Source organism: Monodon monoceros, unplaced genomic scaffold, assembly GCF_005190385.1.
Source record: "Monodon monoceros isolate NGI ecotype Baffin Bay Population unplaced genomic scaffold, NGI_Narwhal_1 Super_Scaffold_2, whole genome shotgun sequence".
NCBI classification, from domain to species: domain Eukaryota; kingdom Metazoa; phylum Chordata; class Mammalia; order Artiodactyla; family Monodontidae; genus Monodon; species Monodon monoceros.
In genome coordinates this window covers 91,572,940-91,588,430 of record NW_021703776.1, presented here as the reverse complement: position 1 = coordinate 91,588,430, position 15,491 = coordinate 91,572,940, and the positions used below count along the sequence as shown (strand labels likewise).

The window sequence follows — 15,491 nt, the reverse complement described above, 5'->3', positions numbered from 1 at the left end:
GCATGCCCAAAAAGGTGACCCCCTAGTTACGTGTGACTACTTATTGAACACTTGAAAACGTAGCTAGTGCCAGGACCAAGGAACTGAGTTTTAAATGTTATTTAAGTATAAACAGCTAGATAACGGCTAATGGCTGCTCTCTTTTACAGGGTGGCTTTGGAGTCACATTAGACCTAGAGCACTACTTACACGTCATCTATAAAACGAAAGAATACTTTCTCAGAGTTTTTTGATGATGAAGTGAGGTGGTGCAAGTGAAAGAGCATATTTTCAGCTGGCATAATTCCAGTCTGTGGGATAAGCGCACTGGCTTTTGTAGCTGATATCAGGATACTCAGATTACTTGTACTGCAAAGCAGAGTAGGTTACCTAATGCTTAGGAGTAGGAAATAGGAAGATTTGAGATAATATAAAGATAAAGACCAGCTCAGCAAATGTTTGCCATAAGCTAAAGGACGGTCTTTAGTTAAAGTTTTACCTCTTCTTTAGATGTAAACCCAGACACCTATAACACAGATGATCCATGGTTAGTACTGCCCAGTTAACTAATTAATTACAACAACTGCTGGATACATACTATATAACACAGTTTATATACTGCATTCATAATTTATTGTGTCTGGGTGAATCTCTCGGCCTAGAATGCTCAAAGAATTGTGAGGATTTTCTCAGGCAGCAAGGTGCTTCTTAAAGGAAATAAACACGTTTTTTTCTGTATTTGGGGATAAGGGTCAATGATAATTTTACAGATGAAAAGCAATCAGGAGATGCGTGGGGTAAGAATTTAGAAAAGAAAATTAGGTGAATGGATGGATGTGGGAAAAGAAAATACATACTGCATATTTTGTAAATACTATCTCTGCGTTTTAATATTGGGGGAATTTTATGTGTTGGTAAAATGTTTCACATGTTTACTTGTTGAATTTGAGTGTCAGCCTTGCTTTCTTAATCAGTGTTAATTTTGGCTGCACAATCTCTTTAGCAGACTTGCCCTGGGAACTGTAGTCAACTGTCTGAAACTCCTAATTAGAGTGGAATTTGAAGGGTAATAGATGTTCTACAGCATGGGTAGGTGAATTATATGGCCTGTAGGGCAAACCTGACCAAAGGCTGTTTTTGTAAAGTTTTACTGGAACACAGCACGCATTGTCATTTAGATAATGCCTATGGCTGCTTTTTTTTTTTTTTTTAATTTTATTTATTTATTTTTGGCTGCGTTGGGTCTTCGTTGCTGCGCGCAGGCTTTCTCTGGTTGTGGCAAGCGGGAGCTACTGTTTGTTGCGGTGCGCGGGCTTCTCACTGCGGTGGCTTCTCTTGTTGCGGCGCACGGGCTCTAGGCACGCAGGCTTCAGTAGTTGCGGCTCACGGGCTCTAGAGCGCAGGCTCAGTAGTTGTGGCGCACGGGCTTAGTTATTCTGCGGCATGTGGGATCTTCCCAGACCAGGGCTCGAACCCGTGTCCCGTGCATTGGCAGGCGGATTCTTAACCACTGCGCCACCAGGGAAGCCCCCTATGGCTACTTTTGAACCACAGCTGCAGGGTTGAATAGTTGTAACATGGGCAGTATGACCTGCAGAGCCCCGAATCTGTGGGTATTTGACTCTAAGTTTGCTGACCCCTGGTTCATGGCCTTGCTGCTCACACTGGTCCCTCCCTGGAGCAGCAGCAGTGGCACGTGTGAGGGCTGCTTAGACACACAAAACTCCGGGCTGCACCAGACTTAGAAATTAGGTATCTGCCTTTTAACAGTTTTCCACGTGATTCATAGGCACAGAACCCAAGGACAGGATAGGGAATATATTCCATCTAGAGGCTTCTGGTTAGACAGTGACTGCCGACTTTTTAAAATTTTGTTTTATTTTATTTTTAAGATATGAACACAGCAAGCCATTGAAACAGGAAGAAGCAACTGCTACAGATCTAACTGCAAAGTCAGCCCTTGCTGCTTCCTCATCAGTAGTTGGACCGATTGTTGAAATGAATATGGGCGAAGCTGAGTCAAGAAATTCAAACTTTTCAACTGTAGGAGCGGGTTCAGAAGACTGGGTGAACGCCATTGAGTTTGTTCCTGGGCAGCCCTACTGTGGCCGTAGTGAGTATTTTGAAGAATAAAAACAAGTCCGAGGGATAGAGAGTAGTTCATCAATTAGCTGAGTTTTCACAAGCTTCCTGCTTCCAATCTTCATATTTAGTCTAATCTTAATACTCTTAAATTAGGTTACCTAAGACTTAACAGATGGAGTGAAAGAAACTTTTTGAATCCCAATAGTAATGAATTTAGAATGTTTTGAAAAACTGAAGCCTCTTGCTCTCCCTTTTTTTTTCTTTTTAAAAATTTTTCATTTTTGGCTGCATTGGGTCTTCATTGCTGCGCACAGGGGCTACTGTTCATTGTGGTGTGCGGGCTTCTCATTGTGGTGGCTTGTCTTGTTGCGGAGCACGGGCTCTAGAGCACAGGCTCAGTAGTTGTGGCACACACACTTAGTTGCTCCGCAGCATGTGGGATCTTCCCGGACTAGGGATCGAACCTGTGCCCCCTGCATTGGCAGGCGGATTTCTTAACCACAGTGCCACCGGGGAAGTCCCAAACCTCTCTCCTTTAATCAGTACAGTTGCACAAGAAATACGTAAAAAGGTTTTTAAAAAAAATTTTAAAACAAGGCTAATCTTGGAAATGTCAGTATCAGAAGAAATTCATTTCTTTCAAGAGTAAGGGAATTAGTTCAATAGACTGCTTTGGAGTTTAATTGAAGTTCTTTTCATTTTTTTCTTTTCAGTTAGTTTCTCAGTTACCTTATTTATAGTTCATGTATCTGCCTTATCCGTTTTGGACCTTTACCACACTCTTAAACGTTTTCAGCTGCCCCTTCCTCCACTGAAGCACCCCTGCAGGGCTCAGTGGCCAAGGAAGAATCAGAGAAGGAGCAAACTGCAGTGGAAACAAAGAAGCAGCTCTGCCCCTATGCTGCGGTGGGAGAGTGCCGATATGGGGAGAACTGTGTGTATCTCCACGGAGACTCGTGTGATATGTGTGGGCTGCAGGTCCTCCATCCAATGGATGCTGCCCAAAGATCACAACATATAAAAGTAAGTCTTAAGGAAGATATTCTGTTAATAGGTGTGAGAACTATATTTTCCCTCTCACAACATTGTCAGTTCATTTCAAAGAAACATTTGGTGAATTAAATGGTGATTATCATTAAGTTAGGGATGTTCTCCTTCCTAGGCTTCTTGACTGCTTTATCAAGAAAATTGTGCTTTAGAACCTCAGACTTTGGGGCTTTTTTTCCTTTTTATTTCTCCTTTTTTAAAATAACAGCTTCTCTGAGATTCACATTCCATACAGTTTACTCTAAAATGCACGTTTCATCGGTTTTTAATATATTCGCAGAGTTGTGCAGCCACTGTTCTAATTTTAGGACATTTTCATTATCCCAGAAAAGAAGCCTCTGGCTCATTAGCTCCACGGCTCTCCGTTCTTCCCTCCCTCCAGCTCCTGGCAACTGTTTTACTTTCTGTCTCTATGGATTTCCCTGTTCTGGACATTTCGTATATGTGGCCTTTTGTGACTGGCTAAAAGATTAGCAAGATGTTCTCAGGATTCATTTGTGTTAGAGTGTGTATCAGTACTTCCTTCCTTTTCATGGCTGAGTAATAGTCCTCCGTATGGCTGTACAAAACTTTGTTTTTCCATTTGGGTTGTTTCACCTTTCAGCTATTATGAATAATGCCATGAACATTCGTGTGTAAATTTTGGTGGACATACGTCTTGATTACCTTGGAATAGAGTTGCTGGGTCACATGGTAACTCTATGCTTCATATTTTGAGCGACTGCCAAACTTTCTCCACAGTGACTGCACTGTTTTACATTCTCATCAGCGATGGATGAAGGTTTCAAACTATGGTTTCCTAAGCCCATTTGCTGCATGAATTTTTTTTTTGTTGGGAAGACCCTGTATTAAAAACCTTATATTTATTGGAGCAGATTTTGCTTCTAATCATAATCATCTCTTTTAATAAACTCACTTTGGCTGTGGGTGGTGGTGAAGCAGTGGAGTGTGGTTTGACCTCTGCCTTCTCAGCGTATTGGCTGTGTGATGTAGCAGTTTCAACCCCTGTATATATTCGGGAGAGCGGTGCCTACTTCAGGGGATTGTTTTTAAAAAAAAAAAAAAAAAAAAAAAAAAAGGTTTAGCCTAAGTGTCCATCGACAGACGAATGGATAAAGAAGATGTGGCACATATATACAATGGAATATTACTCAGCCATAAAAAGAAACGAAATTGAGTTATCTGTAGTGAGGTGGATGGACCTAGAGTGTGTCATACAGAGTGAAGTAAGTCAGAAAGAGAAAAACAAATACCGTATGTGAACACATGTATATGGAATGTAAAAAAAAGTCATGAAGAACCTAGGGGCAGGACAGGAATAAAGACACAGACCTACTAGAGAATCGACTTGAGGACAAGGGGAGGGGGAAGGGGAAGCTGGGATGAAGTGAGAGAGTGGCATGGACATATATATGCTACCAAATGTAAAATAGGTAGCTAGTGGGAAGCAGCCACATAGCACAGGGATATCAGCTTGGTGCTTTGTGACCACCTAGAGGGGTGGGATAGGGAGGGTGGGAGGGAGACGCAAAAGGGAGGGGATATGGGGATATATGTATACGTAGAACTGATTCACTTTGTTATACAGCAGAAACCAGCATACCACTGTAAAGCAATTATACTCCAATAGAGATGTTTAAAAAAAGGTTTAAGAAAAGGATAAAAATATATACTAAAATAACTGGTTATATGGGACTGTGGGTGACTTTTCTATTGCTTTTTTGTATTTCCTATAATTAGCATGTTTCTTAGAGATTAAAATATGTGTAATATAATGTTATATAAATTATACCTCATTTAAAATAAAAAGTATGTGATGTCCACACAAAAACTTGTACATGAGTGTTCATAGCACTATTCATAACAGCCCCAAAGCAGAAACAACCAAAATGTCCATCACCTGAAAATGGAAAAACAAACTGTGGTCTCTCCATACGATGGAATATTACTCAGCAAGAAAAAGCAAATGAAATAATCATATATTGTGCCACCATAGATACCTTGAAAATGTGCGAAGTGAAAAAAGGCAGTCACAGAGAGCCGTGTATTTGTATGAAATGTCCTGAATAAGCGTGTCCACAGGTTCGTCGTTGCCTAGGGCTACAGGTGTTGAGTGGGGGAAGTAAGTGACTGCTGTGGGTTTGGAGTTTCCCTTTGGGGTAATGAAAATGTCCCTAGTATTGATTGTGGTGATGGTGGTATAGCTCTGTGCATATACCAAAAACCATTTCATTGTACACTTTGAATGAATGCATTATATGGGATGTAAGTTATATCTCAATAAAGTTGTTTATTTTGAATGTGAATTATATGCCTGGCACATAATTGTCACCTAATAAAGGTTAGTTTCCTTCACCCTTATTTTCTGATAGGTTGTAAATTACAGCCTTAATCCTAATTACATTTTCCATCTAGAAACCTGTAAAATCAACAAACTTAGTGTGAAAAACTGTAGTGTGAATAACAGCAGGGGTTGAGTTGCAGGACAGAGAAAATTAGGTAATTTTTTAGTTCCTGAAGTTGAGTCCTCAGAGTTTGACTTTATAGTATCGTGAAGTCCCCAGATGTCGGTGCACCTGTACTCACTGGTGAACAAAGCTGTTTTCAGTGTCGTGTTGGGAACATTATCTTTTCAACTGACTGTTTGATTCTCTGCACAGGAGTCTTTAGCTGTCAAGTTGCCGTGATTCCATGACTTGATTGCACCTCTCTCCACTTTTTCTAGTCTTGCATCGAGGCCCATGAGAAGGACATGGAGCTCTCGTTTGCTGTGCAGCGCAGCAAGGACATGGTGTGTGGGATCTGCATGGAGGTGGTCTATGAAAAAGCCAACCCCAGCGAGCGCCGCTTCGGGATCCTCTCCAACTGCAACCACACCTACTGTCTCAAGTGTATTCGCAAGTGGAGGAGTGCTAAGCAATTTGAGAGCAAGATCATAAAGTGAGGCTCCTCCCCAGTCTTCGTTTGTGCTTTTCTATTTTGGGGAAGAATTTAGTATCTTGTGCCAACTTTCAACCAGATGGACCGCATTTAAATGCATGCATTTTATCTTGAAACTGGGGGTTCTTCTAATTGGGATTTCTTCTTTGTATTTCAGCTAGCTTCTAGATTAGTTGGTATATCTACTTTTATTTGAATGAGGAAACCGTATGTATCAGTTAGTAGAATCTTCGTGCTTTTTTCTGAGGAGATTGTGTTTAATGGATTAGCCAGTTTAGGTTCAGAGAACAAACTTATCTAGCTCTGAATGTATGTTTCCTGACATTTTACATTTTCCACTTTCCTATTCCATCCATTAAGCTAGCCAATAATCCACCATCCTTTAAAGATTGTTCTCATAACTGAACAAAAACTACATAATCTAAACAGAGCAAAGTTACAAGAAATAAATTTATTTAAACGAAAGAAAAAGGAGTCTGTGTGAAATGTCTTCTTTTTTTTTTTTTTAACCTAAGTTATTATTATTTTTAATGAACTGGCTAGCCATTGAGTTGAATTTATAAAGGAGTTTGTCTTGCCTCAAAAGAAATGGTCAGTTGTGTGACCAGTGTGTGGAACCCTTTCAGGAAAAGCCCATTTGCCTTTCAGTTAAGTCTTTAAATCTGGAGGTGACACACCAGGGTGTGTCCTTGAAGGAGAGTGGGCCTGTAAAGGGGAATTTGCATTGCAGCCTGTTCATTGTTTCCCAGGTCCTGCCCAGAATGCCGCATCACATCTAACTTTGTCATTCCAAGTGAGTACTGGGTGGAGGAGAAAGAAGAGAAGCAGAAACTCATTCAGAAATACAAGGAGGCAATGAGGTATGAGCACTGCAGCCTTTTCTCAACCTAAGATCCCAACGTCGCTTGGGTTCACTTTGAAAAGAACAGTGCTGCATTATATACTCCTACCTCCTTCCTACCCTTTCTTTTACTTCCCAGTACAGTTTATTTTGTCACCGCTGATAACACTTAACCTGTTCTGTATCTTGCTATAACACAGTCCTTGGGGTGCACGCCAGAGGGCTGCGTTACGATGAAGTCTGCACTGCTGAGAGAGCTAAAGCCCCAGGAATGGGGTCTGCCTTGTCCTGATTCCATGTTACAGTTGTCCTATGTTCCTGTGTGTGGGCTTTCTCGAAGGTTTTCTCTCTGCTGGATCTGCGGTACTCGGGCTGTTAAACAGTAGACGTGACCAGTTTCCGTTTCTAGTCAGTGTTTCATGCAATAGCACACACGTGTTTAAGAACACACCTTGGGAAGGGATGTAAACAGACGTACCAGTTCTATCCCTTCCCGTTTAAAGAAACCCTGGATGATAGTCAAATACAGACCTGAAATCCACTGTGAATAAGGGTTGCGATATTTTCCTTTCCAGCAACAAGGCGTGCAGGTATTTTGATGAAGGACGCGGGAGCTGTCCATTTGGAGGGAACTGTTTTTACAAGCATGCGTACCCTGATGGCCGTAGAGAGGAGCCACAGAGACAGAAAGTGGGAACATCAAGCAGATACCGGGTAACTCTCACTGTTTTTTTAAAGGAGGGGAACTACCACACTCTCAGTTGAGTCCCGCACAGATTGGGGTAGGGGAAGGAGAAGATTAACACTGGGAACGAGACTAGAGCATTAAAGGAGGAAACCAACTTCGGCAAACTGGGAGGGCTGTGAGAGGAGAAACTAGAATGCTTAAAGCTCTAGACTAAGCTGTTGGCCTCAAGTAACCAGAGGGGAGGAATTGGTAAAGTCGAAACCCTAAATAAGAAGTCTGGTTCGTCATGCCCTCTGGTGTGCTGGACGTTTTGCCTTAGAAACAAGAGAATAGAAGATGCTACTCGGCAGTGCCATCCCTATCACGGCCCTGTTTTTTACAGGCCCAACGAAGGAACCACTTCTGGGAGCTCATTGAGGAAAGAGAGCACGGCAACCCCTTCGACAACGACGACGAAGAGGTTGTCACCTTCGAGCTGGGCGAGATGTTGCTTATGCTTTTGGCTGCAGGTGGGGACGACGACCTGACGGACTCTGAAGACGAGTGGGACTTGTTTCACGATGAGCTGGAAGATTTTTATGACTTGGATCTATAGCAGCTTTGCGGGGCGTGTGAACTGGTCTGCTGAGCCTCAGACAGCAGCCGTCCCCGCTTGTGGCGGCAGCGCCCGTGGTTCTCTTCTAGGCAGGCCTCTCAACTCCAGGTGCTGTCGTAATAAGTTTTACCCAGGGCCTGTCTTCTCAATCCCTCACCTTTCCCCAAGGAGTATGTTGTTTTCTCTGTTTAAAAAAGTTACAAAAATAAATCTTAAAGTTAGTTTTTTTTGTAACATGAATTTAACTGTCAGACAGTTAGAGTGTAGGTTTGTTGCGTCATCTGTTTTCAGCCAGATTCACACAGTTCAAGGGTAGCATTTCTGGATTTGCAGTACTCACTTTTGAGGACCCCAGGTTCAAAAGTAACAGCATTGGCCCTGCTGTGGGGTCCAAGAATTGGGGTGATAGGTGAAGGATCTGAACTGTGGCATGTAGCCTTCTGCTATAGACTTAGGCGGATGCTTGAGGTTTCTGGTGAATTCTGCACATCTGTGTTTTTATATCTGTTCCCTGCCCTGTAATCCCCACCCTGTGCACTTGTTCTGTGGTTTTGGTCTCTTGTTTAATTGCACACAAGTACTACTGCTGGGTAACCAGAACCAGGTGCGACTGTGTTGAGATTTTTACTGTGTTTAGCCTGGTAGGAAAATTGTGAAAGAACACATATAAAGATATAGTGGAATAAAATAAATGCAGAGTTGGAAGTTGACTCCCAAGGGCTGATAGACTTGGTACGTGTGAGTGTGTAACAAGCTTCTCATCCCTGCATAGATGCAGTGTCTGTAGCCTTAGTGGAAAAACTCAAGTTTAGTGGTTTCAGCCTCGTGTGGCAAATAGATCTTAAAGGACAAAGCAGTATATTGGTAGCTGTTAATAGAGCAGGGCTAGCTCTGTCTCTATAAATAGGGAAATGGGCTTAGCCATAGAAGTTCAAACTATCTGGCTGTCTCATGTATTAACACAAACTGGGTCTCAGTTACACAGTTGTATTTAATGTTTTATGATCTCCTAGACTTTCTAGTCCAGGCACTTTTTGACAAACCTTTGTCCTCATTTGAGGGGTTTTGTTGTCGGGTTTTTCTGTTCGTTTTTGTGGGTATTTGCCTCATTCCATCCCTGAGCTTTGCAGCTAGACAGGTGTGATTCAAAACTATGTTCTAAGGTGTTTCCTGTAGTGGAGTAATTGGTTTGCAGTAGTAAGTCATGCTTTTCCACTAAAAGGGGACGGAGAGGTGGTAATCCACGAGATAAGCTAAAGTTAAATTGTTAGAAGAATTCCTTGATCAGAAATTATAAATTTGCGTTCTGTTGCTCTATTTCCTGAAAATAACTTGGAGATGCCCCTGATTTGTCCATCTACTGCTTTGATTCCTTGGATACCACTCATTCTTTCACGTTAAGCAAAAACAAGTAATTGTTGCAGAGGTCTCTGTATTTTGCAGCTGCCCTTTTGTAAGACGCACTTTTCCCAAATAAAACAATTTTAAAAACCCATAATTTGGCTTTCTGTTTTGTGTAATGAGCCATTTTGAAATGTGCAGATGTCAAAGCATATTTTTTTCTTTCATCGCCTCTTGGATCAGTTCATCAGTTAGTCAAATTTCTGTGGATATAGGTTCATTGAGAAAAGTTGACACCTTTCCTAAAACATCTAGCCTGCTGAGAAATGTTTGAGAGAGAAAGAGATAAAGAGGAAAACCTTACCAGCTGGGATCATCAAATTTCTTTTTAGGATTTTTAAGACTAACCCTTAGGCCTTCTTTATGGGACAGTGGCACTGACAGTTTCTGTTGCCATGTGCTGGTTGAACCTGCTTCAGACCCGCAAATAACGGTGTTTTTGTTCCTAATTCTATTACGTGATTTTTTTTTTTTTTCTTTTTGACCGTGCCGCGTCGCTTCTGGGATCTTAGTTCCCTGACCAGGGGATCCAACCCCGGGCCCTCAGCAGTGAAAGTGTGGAGTCCTAACCACTGGACCACCAGGGAATTCCCTATGTAAATTTTTTATTATTAAAATAAAAACCCTTCCATCACTCCAATGGAAGACCTTCAGTAACCTTTTTACAGTGCCTATTTGTAAAATAATTTAGTATCTATAATTAAGAATTAATAGTTGTAATATCTATATTAAGAATTAATGCTGTTGAAAATGTCTCCACATCTAGGGTTGTGTGTATTGCAACTTACTGTAGTCATGGTCATAGCTGAAGGTCCACTGAGGAGTCTGTTCCTGTAAGCTCCCTTCTGGTGGATTTTTAGCTGAAGCTGCTCCCTTCCAGAAGTGCCCAAAGTTCAGCTTCAGCTGCTGCTGCTGAGGCCTTGCTGGGGACCGCATGTACTCCCAGAGGGGTGCTAGAAAGCCTGAGGCGAGGTGGAAGTGTTGGGGATCTGAGCCGGGCCAGAGACTCAAGCCTCTGGTTTTTTTGGTGTCCAGAAAGTAGGAAGAGGCTCAGCAGGAGCTGCGCCGTTGGCGGCATGTCTGAGCCTGGTGGGGAGAATGGTCTAGGCATGACCCAGGTGGTGATAATGGCTTACTGCTGGAGTTTAGGTGGGTTGATGTTTGGAGCAGCTTTCTTTGTGTCTCAGAAAAGGCAGTGGAAGCTTATGTATAAGCCTGTCCTTAATGCATGTTGCTGCCTGGTCATTGCCTACATTGAAAGTGAGCTCTTTCTGTGTGCTTGCCGATTGCACACGGGTGGGGGACCACCGGTGATGAGTGAAACTTCTTTCCCATTTGCACAAAACTACCATCTCAACGTCTTTCCTGCCACCACACAACAATAAGTGATGTTTATTACATCTGTGACTAACTCCTGTGGACATTCACAGATTATTTTTTTTAAAGGTTGGAGGAAAGGTGAAGCAAATACTGCCGAAGATTTGGGGGAGGGAGGGAGGAGGTATGCTGTTGATAAAGGTATTTGTAGTCGTCGTTATTCACGCTCTTCAAATGTCCAAATCGGCTTTCTGGGTGCGCGGTACAGTGGCAAAGCCCATCTAACTTTCGTGAGCTGATGAAATGTGAGCGGAAGTGACAAATATCATTTCCAGGTGAAAGTTAAGAGTCAGTCGGTCCATGGTTTTGCTCATTCGCCACTTTCCTGTGGCCACGCGTGATTTCTGAGGAGGTGGTGTTTCCACCGGCCTGGGTCACACTGCAGGGAGAGGTGGGGCGAACGCTCAGCTGACCTCTGAGGGGCATGGGACGCCAGCTGGGGGGTGAAAAGCCTCTGAAATTCTGGATCTTCATGTTGTCACAGCATAACAACCAGTCCTGTGTTGAAATCATCTGTTTAAAGAAATGAGTTGTCATTTTATACAGAAATCTAAGTAAAAGACTTTCAGTATTTAAAATATTCATTTATGTTTACAATACTTTTTAGGCACCTCCATTCAAGATAATCCAGTGGAAAGTAAGTTGTAAGGTGATCAAGTAAGTTGTACTGATGAACAAACATAAATAAACTTTATCTTTTAAAATTGATACATCATATACAGACATGATTAGTAGGAAAAGCATTATTACAAACTTTACTTGCTTTTTTGCCTAATCTTTGGTGATAAATACTACTAATGAAAATATGTAATTTTTTTAAGAAGAATGAGATTTTGTACTACAGTTTTTAAACATGTAGGAAGGACTTTAGTTGAATTGCTACCATGTGACTGACCCAGACCACGTGCTGCATGCCTCCTCCATCCCTCCTCCTGCCAAGGAGATGTTGAAAGCCACACACACACACACACACACCCCCTGCTGAATCGGCAGTTACAAGGTGGAGGGATCCTGAGTCCCCAGGTCACTGGAGAAGAGAACCCCTCCACCCCAAATCAGATTTTGCACAAACAAGAGATTCGCTGAGATTTGCGAGTCTATTTTGTTTTGTTTCTTTGCCGATGTAGCCTAGTGTGAAATATCCTAATCACAATAGTTGTAGTCCTTTTCTTAATGGAGTTAGAGATATTTGTGTTATTTATTTATTTGTTTGCCACAACACGCGGCATGCAGCATCTTAGTTCCCCAGCCAGGGATGGGACCTGTGCCCCCTGCAGTGGAAGTGTGGAGTCTTAACCACTGGACTGCCAGGGAAGTCCCATTGTGTGATTATTTTTGGTAATTATAAATTATGATAACTACTATAAAGGTGTAAAATGAGAGCTTTCAATGGGAGGCCTGGCTCGTCTCTGGCCAGGGAGAGCTCATCTGAGCTGAGATCTGAAAGGGGGGAAAAGGGCACCACCCCTCAGACCAAGAGACACGTGCTGAAGCCGTGAAGCCGGCAGAGCAGAACATATGATACCTCGTACTGAACCCTACCATCAGTGGCAGTCGATACCCTGCAGGATATGCCCAGTTTACTATCTTAGCTACAACAGTTTCTTTCCTTTTAGAAAAGAATATCAATGCAAGTGTGTCGGTAACATTTATAGGGATAATATTGGATTGCCCTAATATATCAAGATGATCTTGCTAAGTTTCAGTACTTTAGTAAAATGTGACACACCCAACTGGTCCTCTTCTTAGCCTAACCAGAACTTAGCCCTCCCCTGAAGTCACTGCACCCCCAGAATCCTGTCCCACAGGGACCTCAGCTATCACTCTTCTAAAGCCACTTGCACATTATTGGGCCATCTGTGCCATAATTTGAAGTCCGTGCCACCTAGCCATAACACTGTCATCATGGGAGAACTTGCACGATGCTTTATAAGGCACTTTGCGAGCTTTCTTTTCTTTCCTTTTTTTTTTTTTTTGGCGGTAGGCGGGCCTCTCACTGTTGTGGCCTCTCCCGTTGCGGAGCGCAGGCTCAGCGGCACGTGGGATCTTCCCGGACCGGGGCACGAACCCGCGTCCCCTGCATTGGCAGGCGGACTCCCAACCACTGCGCCACCAGGGAAGCCCTCGAGCTTTCTTAACTGATCCTCACAAGCCTGTAAAGTAGTTAAGGCCAGTTTTTGTCTCATTTTGCAAATGAGAACACCAAGGTGCAGGCGTTAACTAGCCCAGTGTCCAGCAGGCAGTGTGTCCGTGGAAGCCTTGTAGCTTTGGACTCCACGTCTGGGTCTACACAGATCTGCTGCCATTTGCTTCCTTTCTGGGTATAGCTCACTTTTCTGGGTGACTTGAGTAACAGATTTACACTCTTCCTCACCACCATCCCCTCAGTTGGCCTTTGTGACTTGAACAGCTATTCTCTCTTGACACTGTGGAGTCCTAAGCCTCAAGGTTTGGGGGGAGTGATTTTTTTGGTCATTATTCTAGTTCTGTTTACTTGCATCAGGAGATTCAAATGTAAGAAATTTAGTTTCTTACAGAGGATATGCCTTGTTTAAATCCTGCAGACTTCAAAGATAGGCAAAACACAACTCTTACCCTCTAGCTTATAATCTAGTCTAAGTGTCTGAGATGATCAGTGCATTTAAGTGGCTTGCTTGCTAATCATACTGCTGGTATAAAGGAGTAAAGGAGTAGCAGAGACATGGAACCTCCGCTCCAGAGCAGTGTTATTCACTGCAGGTTGTAACCCATTCATGGATGGGGAGAACAATTTATGGGCCACAAGCAACATTTTAAGCAAATGAATGGTATACTTATGTCAGAGTGCATCTCATGTGATAAGGACACGTTTTACTTACCGGGTAGAAATGTAAATTGTGTTTCTTAATATGGATTATAGTCAAAGTTCCGAAAACACTGCTGTCATAACCTACAGTCTTAGGGACTCTAAAGGTCATTTCCAGAGACAGTAGTCTGTGGACTGCAGCTTGAGACACAGGTGCATTACAAATTTTGGTACCAACACAATTATAAAAGGAAAGGCAAACGGGCACTGAAATTAAGGGACAGTGTTCATTTACATGATAACTATTCACAGGTTTCTATTAATAACATTTTTTATTAAACAAATGTAACAGGAAATCATAAAGTTTTAAACCCAAAGAATCCAATGTGATAGGTAAAACTCTAGAATGACCTTTGCTCAGATATCATACCATCCCCTTTGAGTGGATGGAACTTGTGAGTATGATGGGAGGTATCACTCCTGTGATTATGTTCCATTATAATGCAAAAGAGACCTTATCCTGGGTAGGTCTGACCTAATAAGGTGAATCCTTTCAAAGCAGAGTTTTCACTGGCTGATTGCCAAAGGGAAAGTGGAGAGAGATGCTCCAGCTGGCCTGGCTGAAAGCAAACACACATGTCGTGATTGCCTATGGGGACCGTGTGGCAAGGAACTGCAAGCAGCCTTTAAGAGCTGACAGGAAGGGGATTCACTGGTGGCGCAGTGGCTAAGAATCTGCCTGCCAATGCAGGGGACACAGGCTCGAGCCCTGGTCCAGGAAGATCCCACATGCCGTGGAGCAACTAAGCCCGTGCGCCACAACTACTGAGCCTGTGCTCTAGAGCCTGTGCTCCGCAACAAGAGAAGCCACCGCAATGCGAAGCCCACGTACTGGAACAAAGTGTAGCCCCCGCTCGCCGCAACTAGAGAAAGCCCACACGCAGCAACGAAGACCCAGCCAGTGCAGCTGAAACAAACAAAAAAGAACTGACAGGAAAACAAGGACCTCGGTCCTACAACCACAGAAAGTGAATTCTGCCAACAACCAGTGAGTTTGGAAGAAGAACCTGAGACCCAGATGAAAACCACAGCCCTGCCTGACACCTTGCTTTCAGCCTGGTGAGACTGAGCAGAGAATCCACCTAAGCTGTGCCTGCACATCTACAGAAACCTACAGAAGCTATGAGATAATAAACGTGTTGTTTTAAACCACTAAGTTTGGAGCAATTTGTTATGCAGTAATAGAAAACTAATATATCCAGGAATAACACGTTGGTTTATATCCTTCTAGTTATATCGTTTGTAGTTTTCTTTCTGTGTACATCTATACTTTTTTGCTTGTAACAATCACACTTTTTCTTTAATCTTTTTTTTTTAAGATTTAATTTTATTTATTTTTGGCTGCGTTGAGTCTTCATTGCTGCGCCCGGGCTTTCTCTAGTTGTGGCGAGCAGGGGCTACGCTTTGTTGTGGTGCATGGACTTCTCATTGCTGTGGCTTCCCTTGTTGCGGGCCTCGGTAGCTGCGGCTCGTGAGCTCTAAGGCGCAGGCTCAGTAGTTGTGATGCACAGGCTTAGTTGCTCCACGGCATGTGGGTTCTTCCCAGACCAGGGCTTGAACCCGTGTCCCCTGCATTGGCAGGCAGATTCTTATCCACTGGGCCACCAAGGAAGTCCCTCTTTAATCTTTTATTTACCCTATTGTTGAACATTTTTCACCCCATTAAACAATGATACCACAAGTTTTTTTTTTT

At 42.9% G+C, this 15,491-nt stretch overlaps 1 protein-coding gene across 2 annotated transcripts in view; it reads left to right on the top strand.

Annotated features, from left to right (window-relative positions):
- Positions 1-9,679, top strand: part of MKRN1 (makorin ring finger protein 1) — a 28,759-nt gene extending 19,080 nt beyond the window's left edge. Inside the window, exons 3-8 of one of the 2 annotated variants that reach the window (XM_029234026.1) lie at positions 1,872-2,092; positions 2,861-3,087; positions 5,837-6,051; positions 6,801-6,911; positions 7,468-7,606; positions 7,963-9,679. In XM_029234026.1, the coding sequence (XP_029089859.1) occupies positions 1,872-2,092; positions 2,861-3,087; positions 5,837-6,051; positions 6,801-6,911; positions 7,468-7,606; positions 7,963-8,175 (1,126 nt within the window). In that variant the 3' untranslated portion in view covers positions 8,176-9,679. The remainder of the gene's footprint in view (positions 1-1,871; positions 2,093-2,860; positions 3,088-5,836; positions 6,052-6,800; positions 6,912-7,467; positions 7,607-7,962) is intronic. The other variant, XM_029234027.1, reaches the window with a different exon arrangement.
- The last annotated feature ends 5,812 nt before the right edge of the window (positions 9,680-15,491 follow it).